The 20,711-nt window shown below is 42.5% G+C and overlaps 1 protein-coding gene across 1 annotated transcript in view; it reads right to left on the bottom strand.

Annotated features, from left to right (window-relative positions):
* gmds (GDP-mannose 4,6-dehydratase) overlaps positions 1-14,934 on the bottom strand; it is a 116,501-nt gene extending 101,567 nt beyond the window's left edge. Inside the window, exons 1-4 of the mRNA XM_030372746.1 lie at positions 14,678-14,934; positions 7,900-7,944; positions 6,416-6,503; positions 5,510-5,619 (exon numbers count right to left, since the gene is read on the bottom strand). Of these exons, the coding sequence (XP_030228606.1) occupies positions 5,510-5,619; positions 6,416-6,503; positions 7,900-7,944; positions 14,678-14,773 (339 nt within the window). The 5' untranslated portion in view covers positions 14,774-14,934. The remainder of the gene's footprint in view (positions 1-5,509; positions 5,620-6,415; positions 6,504-7,899; positions 7,945-14,677) is intronic.
* Between the last annotated feature and the right edge of the window lie 5,777 nt (positions 14,935-20,711).

The following is a 20,711-nucleotide window of genomic DNA, read 5'->3' as shown; positions in this document are numbered from 1 at the left end:
GAATTGCATCATGTGTCTTTTTGTCCCCAAACAAATTACCCATGCCAAGTATTCGAACAAAATATCTAGCAAAAGCTATGTTAGATAGGTCCTTGCATGGTAAAAAACGAAATCCCCTTGCATGACTCATGCAGAAATCTAATACACACATTATTACATCCCGTGGCACTCCGCAAAAGCTCTCTCTAGATCAGGAAGACTCCAGTAAATCACTGCTAAGCTGTTGTTGCTTTAGACTTTAGAGGGTTGTAGTGAAGGAGGGGCATGTACGTGCGTTCGTGCGTGCGTGCGTGCGTGCGTGCATGCGTGCGTGCATGCGTATGTGCGGTGCGTAGATTATGAAACCGGATGTGGGCCAGACCATGTGAAGGAGCAGGGAGAGCGAGAAAGAGAGAGAAAGAAAGAGAAGGTTAAGAACGTAAAAGATGGCTAGCAGGAGTGAACAAAAGCACAATAGTTGGTTTGCATTTTAAATCAAGGTTAGGCCTTTTTACTGTTGAAATTCTCTTTACATCGGGAGCAATCAACAATCGAATTTGTCAGATTAATCAAATCTAATAATCACACAAAAAAACATTTAAAAACATCGGGTAACTTTGGCTACAGCTGCCCTAATTAAATAAGTGGATGGGCTACCTGTATGTCTACCTACCATATCCTGCTACCTGAACGCATTCTGCCTATGAACTCACTGCATCTCCAACAAGCCAGATAGACCTTTTTCTAAAGCTAGCGAGCTTTGTGCTTTAGCGGGTTGGCCTGTGATTTTTAGTTGATACTTTCAAAATCAAGCTTACAACAGTTTCTCCATCTAAAAGGAAAATATAGCGCTAGCAATTGTGATAGCACTATATTGTATACTTGATGTATTCATAACTCAGGCTCTCTTTATTTTTCTATCTCTATCCATCCCTAGTCTCTCCATACAGGGGTATGAGAAGATGGCACATTCCAGAGGTAGGTATCCAACCTTGAACCCAGTATCAACTTGTCGACAATTTCCTTTGATCGAATAAGCTTGTTCTGGAGTTAGGGACAGAGTAGTGGACCATGACGAGCTCTCTTGTTCCATGCAACTGGCTCCGGCCTCCGTCCCCTAGCCTTCCATATCCGTCCACAAACCCCTGGACATATCCACCCCTGCACCGCTTAGAAGTGACATCCTCTTTGTTCTTCAGGACGGCCATCTCCTGGGGTACACTTCATCACTGCACACGCAAGCATACGATGACACAAGCTCACAACACACACACACACACACACACACACACCACACACACACACACACCACACACACACACACACACACACACACACACACACACACACACACACAGACAGAGAAACCCTTCCAAGCTATCCCCTCAAGGGGGAGAGTGTGATGACAAGTGAACCTCCCTGAAGGGACTCCGTAGTAAAAGGGTTCCTCTTGTAGAGAGAGGAGACTGGGGGCTCTGGGTGGGGGGCTAGTTTGGCTGTGTTTGGGGGGTCTGGTGGGAAGCGAGGAAGAGATGCTGAGTAAGACGCTAGTGTGAGTGATCTTTTCTCCTGTGGCGACAGAGGATGGAGGAAACTGGGGCCGGCCCACCATCACTGCCAGTAATCCAGTGGGCTCATCAGCCTGGCCCAGGCAGCCGGCGTGCGGTAAGAAGAAAAGCTCTACTGACATAGAGACAAGTCAACAGTGGAGGGGGCGCAGGTGACAACAGGGGAATTCTGTGTGTGTGTGTGTGGGGCCTGCGTGTGCATGCGCATGTGTACGTGCATGTGTGTGGCCAAAGGATGATCCTCTGTGGGGAGATGAAGCAGTGTAGTCATCGTGCTCCCAGACCACAGAAGGATGTGGGAGAGAGAGAGAGAGAGGGAGAGTCATCGTTCTCCTCGTCTCCAACTCTTTTTGGAAACTCGGATTCTAATCTTTTCCTTTATCCCATCCTTCAATGCATTTCCGTCTCTGTAGCTCACGAAGAGCCAGGCTGACTTGCCTCAAATCGGTTCCAGTTATATTGATTGTATTGTTTCTTGTTAAAACCACATCGGTGTACTGTGAAAGTCCTCTGGACTGGCAAGAAAGCACAAGCACAAATAGGTAACATTAACATGGGCCTCCATGTTAACATCCTCTTAACATGTGCGAATTAAAAGAAGCAAATCACCCACTGTTCACTCAACTTTTTCTGATCATCTTCTGCGAATAATGGTTAACAACGACTTCCCCCATTAGCAGCAGCCTAGAAGCCTGCCAGAACCAGCTTTGGCTTGACCACTAGACCCACAAATCGTACTCTAGCTGTAGAGTGGAGAGGCTGGGGCTGAGAAGCAGGAGAGAGGAGGGGGAGGGGGAACTCATGCAGGTCCACAGCGGAGCTCCCAGACAAATCAGACTTTGTGGAGACACACACACACCACAGACACACACACCGAGTCATCGGAGGAACCCCGCTTCCTCTCTCCTCAGCCCCCACGTTCCTCACCAGAGGAGCTGCCCTGGTTCACAGGACTAACGGCTCCATTGTGCCTTCATCCATTTGGCTAGCCGTTTGGTTGCTCGCTAAGGCTAGCATAGACGCTAGTAGCAGTACCGACAAACGACAAGGCTGCCCAAAATGGAATCAATATAAACATTTGTGAAAGGTATTACGATGCTAATATGTTGTGCATTCTATGAATGTATTTAAGGTTCTTAAATAGAAGTGACAAGCCAAGATTTGAGCTAGATTCTAGTTCATTTGGATATATCTTCCCCGTGAGCGCACTGGAATTGACAAATGAGAAAACTGTGGGTTTGTTTATTATATTATTAATTATTATTGTTAATTATTTTATAATGTGCTTTCAATGGTTTTACTTATTATTAATTCCTTTATATCCCTCTCAAGAGCAGACTCAGTTTGGCACTCTACAGATGAACATACAGACCTGCAAACAGACCTGAAACAGCTGGCCGGTGTCCATTGTACACTGAGGGACTCAGGAATCTCTGGTCTACATACAGTTTCAATTTGAATGAGTAAACGAGGATTAGATAGCAATACATGGCTCAATTAAATGTTCCCTATTATCGTAAAGTAACCCTTCCCTACACGTGTTTGTGTTCAATCTAAATTACTTTAAGTTCAGATAAATAGAAAACCTCCATGTCAGACTTATTATTTCACGATTGCACACCACTGAATAGGTAAATATTAGAGCTGTCAGTTAAACGCGTTATTAACGGCGTTAAAAAAAATTCGCGCGAATTAACGCAATTAGTTTATAAAAAAAAAAAAAAAATTTTTTTTTTTTTTTTTTTTCTTTGGCTCAAAACAAAGAAGCAGTAGCCTGACTGCTATGTTCAAATGACATTTGTTCACAGCAGTCGTTTAATTGCACTATAGGCTTTTTTTTTGTAATCGTCCTGTTTTGATCAGTGTATACTTCCAATGTTATCAATAAAAAATCATTTGCACAAGGCAAGCCGATGCACTTCACCATGTTGATAAGAGAATTAAAATGAGAAGAATTATGGGACAAAAAATCAAGGGATATTTAGCATAGAAAAAGAATTTGCGATTAATCGCGATTAATTAGAGTTAACTATGACATTAATGCGATTAATCACGATTAAATATTTTAATCGCTTGACAGCTCTAGTAAATATCTAAACTACTATTACTAGTAGTACTTCCACTCTGTTCTGTTTTCAGCAGTACTCAACTAAATAGTCCCTCCAGAAAAATAAGGCGTTTTTTTGTGATTGGTTGCGGCCAAAAATCCTTGATTATGCAGTTTTCACGCCCTGTTGAACTCTCTCTTCTTTTCACTTTCCCTTACGGTACTTGTCGAATATCGGCCTCGTGCCAGTATTTAGCCTTACATGGAGATACCACCCACTTTCACCATCACCCAGCAGTGCACGTTTTCTTAAAAATGCGCTGAAATATGCGGCATATTTATGCAATTTTATGCGATGAAATGCAGGAACTTGCGGAAAAATCTGGGAACTTGCGAAAAATGCAGCTTTTCAATGACGTTCACGTCGCGTAATTACGTCACTTCATAACGTTCCCATGGCAACATGGGGAAATTGCTGCTCTTGTGTGAAGTAAACGCAACATTTTTCAACTTTCTGCTAAAATATATGCGACTTTTTTGCAACGAATATGCAGGGATTATGAAATCATGCAAGCCCCGCATATTTTGCGTGGAAATCGGCAATTTATGCGGTGAGGTGCGGCATATTTTGCAAAATTCGGCCCCCGCATGAATATGCAGACTTTGGCTGATTATGGCGTTCGAATTATGCAATCGCATAATCGCGTTTTTCTGGAGGGACTGAAACATAACCCAGTTCCTTGTTAGGTGTTACCCGATTAAAGTCTGGTATTAATAACCTGACTTCGCAAGACAATTTGCGACACATATAAGCCTGGAACCCCTTAGTTCATATTCGATTTCAAGGGGGTGTTATCAAAGGAAGTGCACCAAAATGCTTCTGGATAGACTAAAACCAATCAGAGCAGCGAAAAAAGTTTGACACATCAGCGGACAGTCATCTTGAAGGTTAAAATGGCTCAACCTTCCCCATATTAGAATAACGGTTTTTGTTAGGCCAACCCAGGCCAGGTCTGCTAGAAATCTGCCTGAACAGGATGGGAGGGGGCAAACGCACAAGAAAAATAAAGCAAGAGCAAATAAAACATGGCATCACAGATTCGTCTGGTGCCCAGGCTAAGGAAGTAATAAGTGTGTTTCGGAAACGAGGCTGTCGGAAACATTGAAGGACATGTTATAACAAATACAAAATGAAGGGGGACACTAAAATACTATTAGGCAATCATTCATAAGGGGGTCTATTAAGGCAGTGGTTCCCAACCTGGGGGATTAAATTCAGTTGGTATTCTCAAATGCATAGTCTGATCCACATTACACACTTTCTCTTGTCCCGTTGTGGCTTGAGAAAAGGGATGAAATATACCCCATTCTGCAGCCTCTCGGGATACCGGATACCGTCCGTGTTACATGTACCCCAAGCACGTTTATTTTTTTTCTCTGTGCCTCCTCCCTGTAATTTTCAACGGAGTTGTCCGAGCCTATTAGTATGGTTGATGCTGGAATGTCATTGGCTCATCTGCGTTCTAAGGGCGGAGCTTAGCGACAGGTCAGTCCCATCAATTTGCAAATGCATTATTGCCATTCACACACACTTGTGGCCATCAAAATAACGACTTTAGACTGGCTGTCACTCATAATACACCTAACATTCCAGCCCTGGGTGTGGGTATGCAAGAACAAGGTTCACATTAATGATTGTAAGCCTATTAATACCATGCGCTGTAAGCTACGAAATAATACATTTATTAAACAAAGGCACTAAAAATAGAAATGTATGATTTTTCTTTTTATAGCATCTGGGGAAAAGGGGATGGGCAGGGGGGGAGGGGGGCGAATTCCATCAGAAATGGGGGGGGCCCTGGAGAAAAAAGGTTGGGAACCACTGTATTAAGGGACACTGGGGGTGACCACCTACCTTGACGTGACTCTGGGCTCCCAGGTTGTAGATCTCTGTGGGCTTTACTTCGTTGATGATCTTTACCAGGCAGGTACTGTCCGTCAGGTCACCATAATGCAACTTCATGTCTGAACACACACAGTTTGTCAAATTACAATGTTGTAGGATATTGATTACAAAAATTAGAAGTAGATTCATTTCAGACACATTCGCGGGAGGGGGGGGGGGGACAAGACACAGAGCTACGCCTCGTTTCCCATTTTGTTACAGCAATATTGTGCCGATGGAGGAGCCAGTGGATGAAGCTTTCAGAATGGGATTTTAATGACTGTATGTTTGTATTCAGCGTGCAGGCTTGAAAGGCATACTCCGCCGTCTTCTTATTTTTTTGGTGGAGAACCAGTGCCACAAGGAGGCCTTGAATATGTACTACAGTGTTTCTACAGCTAAATGTGTTTTCTTGTAATGAGTCGATCTTTACAGAGAAATTCCTGAAACGCTGCCCAAAAGGTTGTTTTCCTAAGTCTGTTTGTGAGACCATTACAAAGGGATTATTATTTCATGATACAAAAACAGCATCAGTTTCCATCAAATCTGGGCTGCCCGGTACATTGTGTTAGGAGATGCATTATCAGTAGCATCTCCGGTGCGGTCTCAATTCAGTTCAGCTCCATTTTTAAATAAAGCCGTCCCATGTAATGTACATAACAAAAGACACTCAACACGAGGAGTTGGTGCTGATCCCAGACACAGATCTATGTCACACATATCTGAGCCAGAGGCTTGGTGTGTGGTGTGTGTGTTGTGTGTGTGTGTGTGTGTGTGTGTGTGTGTGTGTGTGTGTGTGTGTGTGTGTGTGTGTGTGTGTGTGGTGTGTGTGTGTGTGTTGTGTGTGTGTGTGTGTGTGTGTGTTGTGGTACTCACTGCCTTCCAAGTGGGTGCGCCGGTTCTTGTAGAGATGTTCGATGCGTCCTGTGTTGAAGGAGCTGGACCTCCGTAACACGCCGTGGACCTGAGGACCATGGGGGTTTAGACACATTGGAACCTGGTAACCCGTTGTTGTGCCATCAGGGGCAGGGGCCCATTACTGAGGGGGAAGGCCGGTGGCGTCATCCCCTCTGTGATGGACATACTCGGAAACGGCCGTGATGGCGTGATTTGGCAGCTTGGTGTAGATTATTGTGCTTATTTGACCTGTATTGATCAGGATAGTCCTCATTGAGGAACAGCACTTCTTTTTCAAAACAGACCTGATATGCAGCCTCACACATTTTCAACAAGAAAAAACAATACAGGCAAATAGAGAAATTACTAATTTACAATTAACATTGACATAAACTGGTCAGAAAACCATGAGGCAAAACAGCAATTTTTAGGTGTAAAAGGTTTATATTCAGGTGTAACAGGTTCTTGTGATATGCCCCCACCCTCATGCTTAACGCCAACGCATGTGTGTGTGCGTGTCTCACTGTAGTGGAATGTGCAAGGAAGCTCTGCTCGCGGAAGATAGCAGCACCCAGCCCGAGGGAGCCCATTACCGGGAGGATGCTGTGCCCTGACCTGACTTCCTTTATTCACTGTGCACTTCCTGCCTGTGCGTATCTCTTTTAAAAAGGGCCGCCACCCCCCCAACCCACCAGCCCCCTGCCCAGCCTGGTACAGAGTCACTTCCCCTCTGCCGTCTAATTTGAAGCTCACCAGCCAATCAAGAGAGGAGAGAGGACAGAAGAGCTGAGAGATGAGATAAAGGGCAGCGAGGGAGAGAGGATGAGGCGAGGAAGAGAGGAGAGGGATGAGGGGAAGAAGAGGAGATGGGTGGAGGGGAAAGGAGAGGAGAGGAGGTTGTTCGGTTCAGCATCAGGTAACCACCCATGGGTATATGAAGTAATTGAGCTATGGCCGGGCAAAATGCGAACAAGTGCCTTTACCCCCTTTGAGAAGTCATTTATACTCACTGTTCACAAGTGTGACATCTCCTTAGTGGCTTTACATCCTAACACTTTCTCAGCAACAGCGTGCAAACCTCCCCGAGCAATAGGCCATGATGGCTTTCCTTATTGCAGTGAACATGTGGTGCTTTAGGGGAAAGCTACTGACCTCTTTTCCATGAGCCTATAACCATTCCCTCATGAATGGCCTAACCGGGGGGGGAAACGCCACAGGTGAGCACAGTAAGTGTAATGAAAACGTTCTTATCGGAGAGTGAGGTGGTGATTCAGTTGACAAACACACACCGAGGAGTCTGCTAGATTACCTCAGTATCGGCCTGTTCAGCACTGCTGCTATGGCTGCCTAGAGACTGTCGAGGGAATGTCCCTCAAAAGCTGTGTGGGTGTGATTGTTAGTGTGTGCGTTTGTGTGTATGTGTGTCTTTATGCGTGTGTGTGTGTGTTTGTGTTGCTGTTCACCGTGTATCCTTTCTCCAACAGGAACTCAGCCAGGTAGGAGCCATCCTGAAAACACAAACACAACAGCAACAATTTTATTAATTTTGTTCATGTTTGCTGATCTGAAGAGCGGGATGTGTACTGACAATATGGCCCTCTATGTTGGGAGGATAATATCAACATAAAGTTACATTCAAATAAAACATGTTGGGGGACAACATTCAAATCCGCCACGTAAAACAAAGCAACTACACATGGCATGATGACATCATCTAATCCAGGAAGTCAGTGTCTGTTTTAACGAAACATGACCTATTTTCTTCTTTATTCAAATTTAAGCCTTACCTTTGTTGTTTTAGTTAGTATTATGGTGCTTTATTAGTTACATCATATTCTGAACAAGTCCTAAAACAAGAGAGGTATTGTCTAAGTTCCCTGGCTCACCTTCTCTAATGCTTTTTAGGACACCCGTTATCAAGAGACTCGCTTTGTCTCATTCTAATATGCATTGTACGAATAGGGTCAACATTATTTTAACAAACCATCATGATTGAGCTGCTTTATTCCGCATTTAATCCTTTTATTCCTTAAAGATCCCATGCCATGCTATTTATGGATGCTTTAATATAGGTATTAGTTGGCTACAAACACAGTATTCAAAGACGTCCCCGAAATTCAGCCGTGGTGCAGAGTTACAGCCACTCCAAACCAGTCGCACATTGAGCTTCCCCCAAACGCGCTGTTTCGGTGGGCGTGTCAAGGCAGGTCAAGGAGGGGGGTGGGGGTGTGGCCCTGAGCAGCTCGTAGCCACAGTACAATGCGCTCTGGTTACGGTGGGCATGTCAAGGCAGGTCAAGGAGGGGGGTGGGGGTGTGGCCCTGAGCAGCTTGTAGCCACAGTACCATGCGCTCGCCGCTCTGTTGACGGTGGATGTATCGCAATGGCTGGTAGAAACCCATATTATACATAGATATCTATATAATATAATATAATATAATATATGATGTATATTATCACCTGGCCCTGCATGCGCTCTGTTTACGGTGGATGTATCGCAATGGCTCTTATAAACCCATATTATACATATCTATATCATATAATCTATAATATATATTATCACCTGGCCCTGAGCAGCTTGTAGCCACGGTACCATGCGCTCTGTTTACGGTGGATGTATCGCAATGGCTCTTAGAAACCCATTTTATACCTATATCATAATATATATTATCACGGCCAAAAGCTGTGTGAACCTCCAGACGATCAAACGACCGCGTCTTCTTCAGATTGATGTGGAAGTGGAAGAACCAGAGACGTCGGAGAACCCGACGAAGTCCTTTGCGATTCATTATATCGTCTGCACACAGGTTTTGGCCGTGATAATATGTATTATTTGATATAGATATCTATGTATTATATGATATTATTTAGATGTAGAGCCCCAGGACTGTAACGCTGCTGGAGTTGTTATTAGGATCTAAACAACACGTCGGACTCTCGTCTCTGGTATTTCTACAACGAGACTCGTAGTGGGGGTTATCTCAGCCATGGTTGAGAATGAATTGGGGGAAAGGAACTTTGGCTTTGACTCCCTGAAGTACATGAACCACGACATGGAGGAGAAGGGGATTGTTGGCCGCGAATGTATCCCGCTTGAGCCCTGCTTCCCGCCGCCTCGGCAGCGGTCAGCGCTAATCACCGCCTCCTGAAGCGGTGGTCCATCGGCAGCGAGGCTCCGGCGGGAGACGACCGCGGTCAACAATCCCTTTCTCCATGTTGTGGTTCATGCCTACTTCAGGGAGTCAAAGCCAATGTTCCTTTCCCCCAATTCATTCTCAACCATGGCTGAGATAACCCCCACTACGAGTCTCGTTGTAGAAATACCAGAGACGAGAGTCCGACGTGTTATGCGCCATCACACCAACAGCAGAACGGTTATCCAAATAACAAGGAAGTGTACAACACTTGCGTTACAGTCCTGGAGCTCTATATCTAAATAATATCATATAATACATAGATATCTATATCAAATAATACATATTATCACGGCCAAAAGCTGTGTGCACGTCCAGACGATATAATGAATCACAAAGGACTTCGTCGGGTTCTCCGACGTCTCTGGTTCTTCCACATCAATCTGTAGTAGACAGAACCGCGCGCTGCCTGCTGCCTGCTGCCGGCGCAAGGCACCACCGCCCGGCTGCCCGCTGCCGGGCGGTGGTGCTTCGCGGCGGTGGTGCCTCGCGCCGCGGCAACCGGCGGCAGGCAGCATGTCGCAGTTCATGTACTTCGATGTTGTTCTGCCATTGCATTCAAAATTCTGTAACTAGCCTGTTACTACGAACTAAGCAACTACCATACACGTATTAGCATTTAGCACTAGCTCAATCACGACTCCTTCAGAATTCTTGTGGGTGGTTACGAACCAACCAAGTGGGCAGGGCCATGAATAATAGTTTGACAACGCTACGTCACAGTGTCACCTTATCCAGATTGGCTCATTTCTTCTGCCTTTTTCCTTTCATTGCCTATTGCATTCAGCAGACACACTGCATAGATTTCAAACTTACCACAGCTCACAAACTTATTCAGACCTATGTTATTTAACAAACAACAGGAAAAATGTGATTTTAATGGCATGGGCTCTTTAAGGGGTTATTAAGAACATACCCAAATCAGTTACTCTGGGCAGTTTGGACACAGGTGTGTGTGTGTGTGTGATCCATGTCAATAAGGTCTTGTTCCCTTTACCCCTGAAAACTGTTTCTCTCCTTCTCAGATTTTCCAACCGCACATTTTAGACCTTCTGGAACATTCCAAACTAGTCATAGCGTTCATATCCCGTTCATATCCCGTTCTCACACACACACACACACACACACACACACACACACACACACACACACACACACACACACACACACACACACACACACACACACACACACACACACACACACACACACACGTTTGCTGGCCAACTAGAAACTTCGATGCAATAAGATGCAAATGATCATTTGAATATGAAGAGACCGAAAGGTAAATTAACATAAAACAGTGTCACTATACAAATCTCTCTAAAGTCTTAAGCATGGCATGTGCATATAACATCAACTTAGGCCCCGTCCACACGAAGCCGATTTCATGGCGAAACCGCAAAGGTTTTGTACGGTTCGGCCTTCCGTCCACACGAAGCCGGCGAATCCGCTGACCGAAACCGCAAACTTCTGAAACCACCCTCGGAGGTGGTTTCAAATCTATCCGGTTTCGTTTTGGTTTCGTGTGGACGCCTGAAACCGACTGAAACCGCAAACCATGACGTCATCGCCCCACCCCTCGACCTCCTAGCCAATGGCTCTTAAGCCCGCGGAGTCTCAGAAATCACAACAAAAAAGATGATGGCGGACAACAAGCTTGTAATCGTTCTGCAGCATATCATGTCCCTTGTTGGGTTGCTAAGCCATTATTTATTGAGAATCTAGTTCGCCATCGTAGAAGAGCTGTTTGTGTGTGTTGTTAGTGGTTCAGGGGGCAGCCTTTATGCGCATGCTCGCCTCTTCTTCTTCTGGATTTGTGTACCAGAAGCAGCGCCCCTTATGGGCCTGGAATGTTTACTACAGCGTTTCTACAGATCTATCCGGTTTCGCTTGGCTTCGTCTTTACGGAGATACTTCGAAACCGGATAGATCGAAACCGTAACGGTTTCGCCCGTTTCGGCTTCGTGTGGACGGGGCCTTAAAAGGCAGTTTCTGATTGGAGCCAAAAGTCAGTTTAATGATTACAGGGTGCAAATTAATTCAGTGGTCAAAGAGACAGTCTTCATTTCAAGCCAAAACTATGACAAATTCCCAAAATAAGGATGAACAGGTAGGTAATCTATTCATAAATATTATAGTCTGAGGGAAACACAATATTCCAGCACACACAAGGATCATTGGTGGCAATATGCTTTGGGAACTTAACAAAGCAAAGACAAGCAGAGTGAGTAGTTTGTCTTATACTCATGTATGCTTGATGCACTTATATGCACAATAATTGAAATAGTACGATGAGTACGATGAGTGAGTGGATTAAACTAGTCCATGTGTTTGAGGTATTGCAAATATGAGCTCATGGTGTCTATTAGCAAGCCTCAGAATAGCCATCATCATTACCATCACATCCCAAACCTGCTATTTTTAGTGTGTGTTTGTGTCATCACAATGATTCTGTGCAATTGGCCTTTGCTAATGTACTGTGTATACAGTGAGCGCCAACCCAAGGAGGGCAACTATCATCGAGTCCAGTCCCCATTGCTGTGGCGCTACCTACTGTTGAAATATTGGAATCGTTTTTTAACTCCCCACAGATACCAAGTAACACCCAAAGTGGAACAGAGCCTGCCAGCGAACTCAGTTGCGTAGCACCCAACAAATGCTGTCACGGGTAGATTAAAATATATGTCTATGTAAACAGTTAACACTTAAATATCTAGTTAGAGTAAAATATATCGGAATAATTGTTTATGTTAATATTTGTTTAGAACCATAATTATGTCTGTAATTTATATTATAATTATCTCAATTATTCCAATATGGTTGAAATATTGTAGCAGTGCTTTCTACAACATTCCTGAAAAATAAATGTATGGGAATCACAGAAGACTTATTGTTCACAATGGTTGAGAAAAAAAAAAAAAAAAGACATCAGGGCTCATCAGTCTACTGCGCCCTTTGTTTAATTACTAATCTTTTTTTGCTGAATACGTTTGAAGATGTTGCTCAGGGCAATCACTTCACAGCAGTGTGTGTTCCTCCTGAATGTTTTGTTTGAACACACCCACACATTGACCTACAACACTACTCAATGCACTTTGCATCCCAGGCTGTGTAACTGAATACTGCCTATTGTCTATAACTTGTCCAATAGAAAATTGAATGCCACCGGACACAGGCCGCCTAGTAAATAAATATCACTGGGGACACACCATACACACACACAAACACATGCACACACACTTTATTTACAATAAAAAAGTAAACTATTAAATTAAGTATTACACATATTAGTGTCACACGTTGTATTCCACGGTGTTAGGAAAAAGGATTTAGCGATCAATAATCGTAACAATTGTAAAAAACAACCAATTTATCAAAGGAATAGTTACCAGGTGTCAGGGTTATTCTTATCCCTATTTATACGATGACAAATGGCCGGATACAGCCGCTCCTTGACTTTTTGTTGGAATTACTCTTAAAGGAGCCAACAGGAATAGCAGGAACATACAGGAATAACAAGACACATGATCTTATGGATTCTCTTAGCTCTCTTCTGGATGCCAAACAGACGATCCCAACATGCTTCGAACAGCGGGCCGGGCAGGAAGGCCCACTTCAGCTGAGACTGAGAGTGGAAACCCCCCGAGCGAGATGTGCATATCATAGGTTGCGCATATCAAATAAATTGGTGTGAAGGGAGGGAACAATTGGATCTTTTGTAAGATTGCAGATTGGAGAAGGTTTGCATGTTAATTTAACAATGAGTTTGACATTTAACAAGGGCCAAGTTAAATGTTTGAGTTGGCATTAATTTGCCTAGCTCAATTAAGCTATTTTTCAGCAAAAACAGACAGGATAGGTATCCATGTTAGGGAGAAGATATCTAGTATCAAACTATTTACAATTAATCATATAGCAGATGATACTATGCAAAGGGTCTGACCGTGAAGTTAGAATCATGATATTAGAGAGCAGAATCTTACTCTTCAAAATGAGAACTGCATGATCAAATAGCCCTTAGGCCACATATTCAATGGATATTGTTCAGATATCCCAAGACACGAATGGACCCAGAATAATTGTAGTCAAGTAACAGAAGATAAGCTAGAAAAGACGGGTGACAATGAAAGAAATTGATACTTTGGCCTACACCGAAACACTAAGGCTTCATACACTACAATGGTGAAAAGGTTTCAGTCAATATAATTAATAAATCATATAAAGATGCTATGCTATCCCTTATAAGAGACATTGAAATGGTGTCTTTTATAACTTGGGAGACTAACTTGTTATTCATATGGGGTTCTATGAAGGCCATGTAAAGCTCATAGAGCAAGAACTGATATACCAACAAACTCCGGCCCGAACAGTTTGGCTTGTTGACCATCTTTACCCTTTGTTTGTCATTATAAACGTATGTTAAATGTTCTTGCTTAGAAATTAGGAAGCGCCACTCTAGAGAAGGGGCGACGCATCAGATAGGATAATATAAGTGAATACAATTTGTGACATTTGCATAAGGAATGGAATTCCTGAAATAAAATGGCAAAATGTATGCTAAAATACATGTTGCATGGATATTTCAGTAGTCTTATAGATGTGATTGCTGAAAACGTTTCACAAGGATGGGAATACGTCCGGCTCCCTTCCTTATTACTGTGTCCTACATGAACAAGGATGGGAACATTCACAGCTGCCATTCTTATTACTGTGTCATACATGCACTAACTGGATTGTTAACTGGAAGCTGTACAATTAAGGCAATATCATAGAGTAAGCAACCTGGGTCGCCAATAGTCATAATGATACTTCCATGTTCAGAAGCATATTAAGGTCAGGCGAATATGAACGATCCGACATACCTAGATTGTAAAATATAATAAACAAAAAAATACTTTTACTGCTAATGGTTACAGAAATACAGAGAATCTTTACAGAAAGTCCAGAGTGCATTTCGGAAAACCATAACGTCTGTGACTTTGGCGTTTCAAAACATGTAGACTTTTCCATTTCCCTCACACAGTGGGTGCTGCGGAACGGTTTACCTGTCCAGTGATGCCGGTGATGACGGCCACCTTCCTTTCAGTCTGTTCTTCCGTTTTCATTGCAAGGTCCGTAGACGACTCTACGCATTGGGCCATTTTCAAGTTACAAATTACGTGTATGGTAGTTGAGACGAAATACGGAAGGATAGTACGCTACAGTGGGACTCCAGTTCAATGAGAATGGGTTTATTAAACCGAATCGAACTACGCTAACAAGTGACGTAGTAGGAAGCTGGGTCGGGGATCGGCCAATCGAAAGAGGGCTCAGCAGCCAAGGAGTTGTAAACTAAAAGGAGAATTTTTGACATTTCGAGGTACTTCCACAGCGCCTCCAACAGGATGGAAATATATGCACCACTACATTCACATTAACTTCAGATCTTGCTGTATTTTACTTAAATGTCCCCAGGGATGTCTTTTTCGATTTTTTTGCCCTCTTTCGATGTTACTATATAGCCTTTATATTTTGAAGTCTTGGCCATTCCAAAACTATGTAAGGGATAAAGTATAGAACGCTGGTCATTATCAGGAAAATAAGCCCTGACAGGGCGAACCTGACGCGAAGCGGGGCTGTCTTGCTTCACCCTGAACGGGTTTATTTTCAATAATGACCGGTGTAAGTCTATGGGTGTAAGTACCATATTGGCTCGGCTGCCAGATCGGCTCGGACACCATTTCGCAAAATGTAAGTTATCTCAGAGTGTGTATTTGTCTTATTTACTTAGACTGTTAGACTATTTATAGATATAATGTAACATATAATGTATAATAAATATATATATGACATATATATATATACTTAAGATAAGATTATCTTATCTTATATATCTATACTTTTAAGGCAAGGCAAGGCAAGGCAACTTTATTTATATAGCACTTTTCATACACAAGGCAGACTCAAAGTGCTTCACATATAAACATTGTCATACAATAAAATAAAATAATAGATAAGTAAAAGGAAACATATGCAAAGAAATGAGTAAAATAGAAAGTGCAATGTATTTAAGAGAAAATTAAATTGAAAGTTTAAAAAGGCTTTTTAGTAAGTAAAATTGAAAGTGCAATTTTTAAGATCAGATCAACAGTCTCTCTGGAACCCAAGTCGGGACTACAACCCGACCTAAAGGAACTTGGTCCTTTCTCTGGAACTCCAATCCAGATTCTAGGACTCTAACCCAGACAGAACTTGGAAACGTCTCCCACGGAGCTCGGTCTCAGAATTCCACCCACACACAAACTCAGGACTCTAACCCTTATACAAATACAAACTCAGGACTCTAACCCTTATACAAACAAACTCAGGACTCTAACCCTTACACAAACAAATTCAGGACTCTAACCCTTATACAAATACAAACTCAGGACTCTAACCCTTATACACCTCTTCTCAAAAGAGTTAAACACAATTCTTCGTATATTCAGTGATTATTGGTCTCAAACCCTTATCCTTTCTCTCTGGTATCAGATCATGTATTTTTCTGGTAAAAATAGAAAATAAAGGGAAAGTTAAAAAGGAAAGTGCAAAGTATTTAAGAAAGTGAGAAAATTAAATTGAAAGTTATTTAAGATCAGATCAACAGACTCTCTGGAACCCAAGTCGGGACCACAACCCGACCTTAAGGACAATCTATTACAATATTCTAGGATTCTAGCCCAGAACCAAAGGCAAACAACAAACAACCTCAGCAAATGTCATGTATTTTTCTGGTAAAAATAGAAAATAAAGGGAAAGTTAAAAAGGCATTTTAGTAAAATAAAGGTAAAGTATTTAAGATTTAGCAGAAAGCTAAAGCAAACATAAAAGTCTTCAATCTTGTTTTGAAGGTGCTCAGAGTTGGGGCAAGTCTTAAATCCTCAGGGAGTTTATTCCAGCTATTTGTTGCATAGTAACTAAATCCTGCTTTCCCATGTTTCGTGTTTACTCTGGGGATAATTAACAGATTGGTCTCAGAAGATCTTAGTGTTCTAGAAGGCTTATGTAGTGGAAGCATATCAGTTAAATATTTTGGGCCTAAACCATGTAGGGATTTATAGGTTAGCAACATGATTTTGAAATCAATTCTCTGACCTACAGGAAGCCAAAGTAACGATTTAAGAATTGGTGTAATATGAACAAGCTGAAGCATCCTTAGAGTTTGTTTTGGGAGACCTGTAAGGAGACCATTGCAGTAATCAAGCTTACTAGTGATAAAGGCATGTACAAGTTTTTGTAAGTCTTCGGTGGACATGAGCCCTCTAAGTCTTGCTACATTTTTAAGGTGATAATATGCAGATTTTGTAACTGATTTGATGTGACTTTCGAAATGTAAATCAGAATCCATGATAACCCCTAGGTTTCTGGCTTTGATTGAGGTTTTCAGGGACAGAGAGTGAAGGTGTTGGGTTGATTTAAGCCTTTCCGTTTTAGCACCAAATACAATTATCTCTGTTTTATCCTCATTTAGCTGAAGGAAATGTCGGCACATCCAGTCTTTCACTTGCTCAATGCACTGGCACAGCAGATCTATGGGCCGATAGTCATTTGGTGATAGCGATACATAGATTTGCGTGTCATCAGCATAGCAATGATGGTCAATATTGTTATTATGCATGATTTGCCCTAGTGGGAGCATGTAGATGTTGAATAAAGAGGGTCCTAAGATCGAACCTTGTGGGACTCCACACATCACGTTGGTTGATTCTGATACAAAGTCGCCGATGGAAACAAAGTAGTTCCTATTTTGTAGGTAGGATCTGAACCAATTTAAGACTGTGCCTGAAAGCCCCACCCAGTTTTCTAACCTGTCCAAAAGTATTGTATGGTCTACAGTGTCGAATGCAGCACTGAGGTCTAGAAGCATTAGTATTGAGGTTTTGCCAGAGTCTGTGTTAAGACGGATGTCGTTTACAACTTTAATGAGGGCGGTCTCAGTGCTGTGCAGGGGTCGAAATCCTGATTGGAAGGTGTCATAACAACCAGTTGATGCCAGGAAGTGATTAAGTTGCTGGAGGACAACTTTCTCAATGATTTTACTTATGAAGGGCAGATTTGATATTGGTCTGTAGTTGTTAATAATAGAGGTATCTAGGCTCCGCTTTTTTAAAAGGGGTTTAATAACTGCAGTTTTCAGGGCTTTTGGGAAGTTGCCTGACTGGAGAGAGTTGTTAACTATCTGCAATATGTCTATTGCTAGGCAGTCAAAAACATTCTTAAAGAGGTTGGTAGGTAAAGAATCAAGGCAACAGGTGGATGGCTTTAGTTGTGTAACAGTTTCCACAAGAGTTTTAGAGTCAATAACATTAAAGCATGCCATCCCTGCCATGTTACTTTTGCCTGAACAGGGTGGTAGTCCAAAATTTTTGTTTGAAGTGGAGATATTGATGGCGCGTCTGATGCCTTCAATTTTATCAGTATAAAAAGCTGCAAACTCATTGCATTTCTGCGTGGAATGGAGATCAGGTGGAATTGTGTTGGGGGGTTGGTCAGTCTGTCAACAGTTGCAAATAGGGTTTTTGCATTATTATTATTGGATTTAATGATATTGGAGAAAAATGTTTCTCTAGCACTTTTAAGTCTGAATTGTAGGCACGGAGGCTCTCTTTGTAGATATCATGGTGAATATGAAGTTTTGTTTTACGCCAGATGCGTTCAACCTTCCTGCATTCTTTTTTCTGTGCTGTTACAGAAGCAGCTTTTCTCCAGGGTGCCTTTTACTTTCCAGAAATCGTTTTAACCTTGTAAGGTGCAATGACATCCATGACTTTCAAAATTTTCAAATTAAAGTTTTCTACAAGATCATCAGCAGAACATGGGTTGAGAGGTGGTAGTAAGGAGATGGCCTTTCTAAAAAGTACATACGATTCTTCATTGATATACCGTTTTTTGACAGTATTTGATTTTGTCTGTATGTTGGGAATAAAAGATATATTAAAGGAAACACAAAAGTGGTCAGACAAGGAAGGATCAGTCACAGAGAGATCAGAAACATTGAGGCCCTTTGTGATAACCAGGTCTAGAGTGTGGCCCTTACAATGAATAGTCTCTTTCACATGTTGGGACAGTTCAAATGTGTCCAAAATGGTGAAAAGTTTTTTTGCACACTTGTCATTCAAATCATCAGTATGAAAATTGAAGTCACCAGTTATATGTGGGTGTATGTGGGTATGAGGGTGTATGTGGGTGGCCTGTAAATAATTAATAGGAGAACTCTGGGGGAGCATTTCAATACAGCACAAAGGTATTCGAATGATGGAAAATCACCAAATAACATCTGTTTCCCCTGAAAATCATTTTTAAATATAACAGCGACCCCTCCACCTCTTTTTCCAGATCTACATGCATCAAAAAAGTTATAGTTGGGGGGAGCTGTCTCTATCAGAACGGTTGCACTGTTATTTTGTTCCAGCCATGTTTCAGTTAAAAACATAAATCCAGTTTAGAGGTGGTAATAAAATCATTAACTAAAAATGATTTGTTATTAAGAGACCTAACATTAAGTAGACCCATCCTGATGGTGTTGTTGATAGGCTTTAAGGTTGTTTTTGGTTTGGAGGAAATATGTATGAGATTTGTGAGGTTAGCAGTGTGTCTAAGTTTCCCTTTGTTTACTCTCTTAGTGGTTACAGCAGGAATGCAAAAGTTGCCATGTTTTGACATAGGCAACCTTGGGTTCAGCAGATTATGCGAAACGTCCTTTATACTTTGTCTACAGCTGAACCCTTTTTTGTCTCAGTAATACTCAGGACTACTATCAGTACAGGGCGGGGGGCTGGGGCGCCCTCCGCTTTGGTGTTATCAGCCTGTGGGAATGACCTGGCGATGCTATCATTGACACAGATGCAAGTTTGATGCCTACATATTCCTGTTTCTTAAATTCAGCTTGAAAATCGCAAAGGGAGGAGACAGTGGAGCTGGAGTTGTTGTAGCTATGGGAGAGATGAGGAGGGGGGTGGCCGTTCCTGGCCAAGCCAGCATCGGCGATGGGGAGGGCACGGTGTCCATGGTGTCGGGCAGGCTGTTGTCTCTCTTCAAGGTCTTTGGTCTGTAATGCAGAGGAGGGGGGTGGCCGTTCCTCGTCAAGCCAGCATCAGCGATGGGGGAGGGCACAGTGTTGATGGCGTCGGGTGGGCTGTTGTCTCTCTTCAAGGTCTGTGGGCTGTCTGCTATCTGTGTGTCAGATAGTGGCAGAGTAGATGTGTGGGGGAGGCTGTAGTCTCGCTTCTTCTCAACCTGTGCTCTGATTGTGGCCTGTGCGTCAGACCATGGAAAGATTGTGGCCTGTGCGTAAAGCGAGAAGAGAAGATTGTCCCTCAACAGTTTTGAGCCTAACCTGTTTGGGTGTAGGCCATCTGCTCTGAAAAGATATTTGCGCCCCCAGAATAAGTTGAAATTGTCAATAAAGCCCCTTCCTCTTTCATTGCAGACTCTGGAAAGCCATGTATTCAGTGCAAGTAGACGACTGAATCTGTTTATTCCCCTGTCAACTGCTGGTATGGGTCCACTGATGAATGAGTTGATGTGTATTTTGTCCAGTGTATCCAATAGATCAGTGTAATCCCTCTTCAGAAGCTCTGACTGTTCTCTTTGAATATCATTAAGCTATTTTTCACTCCTCTGTGTGTGTGTATTTGTGCATATATACACATATATACACATATCCAACAGAAAAATCACAATGCTTCTCATGTTTTTTGTACATTATTTGCCTAACGTAAATAGGAGTCCACACACGTGTAGTCAAAATGACTTCCTGGAGCACCACCTCTTTGAGGATTTCATCAAGCACAGATGTTGGCATCTGTAAAATATAGGTCAGGAAAAATCAAGCTTATTAACACATTCCCCTGATGTTTAGGTACAGGTTCTAGTTAAAAAAGAAAGATTACCTCCAATATGAAGCACCTGTCGGCCTTTTCAAACTGAACCTTTGAGGGAAAATTATTTATGTATCAATATAGACATGTAAGAATAAGAAACCTGAATTTCATTAATGAGTGTAACATGCTTGGCTCTGGCATGAACATAAACTGGGGAGGCCACATGCAGGGTAAAGGA

This window comes from Gadus morhua, chromosome 12, assembly GCF_902167405.1.
Source record: "Gadus morhua chromosome 12, gadMor3.0, whole genome shotgun sequence".
In the NCBI taxonomy this organism is placed as follows: domain Eukaryota; kingdom Metazoa; phylum Chordata; class Actinopteri; order Gadiformes; family Gadidae; genus Gadus; species Gadus morhua.
Note: the sequence above shows the minus strand (reverse complement) of the source record. Positions and strands in the feature narration are given on the sequence as shown.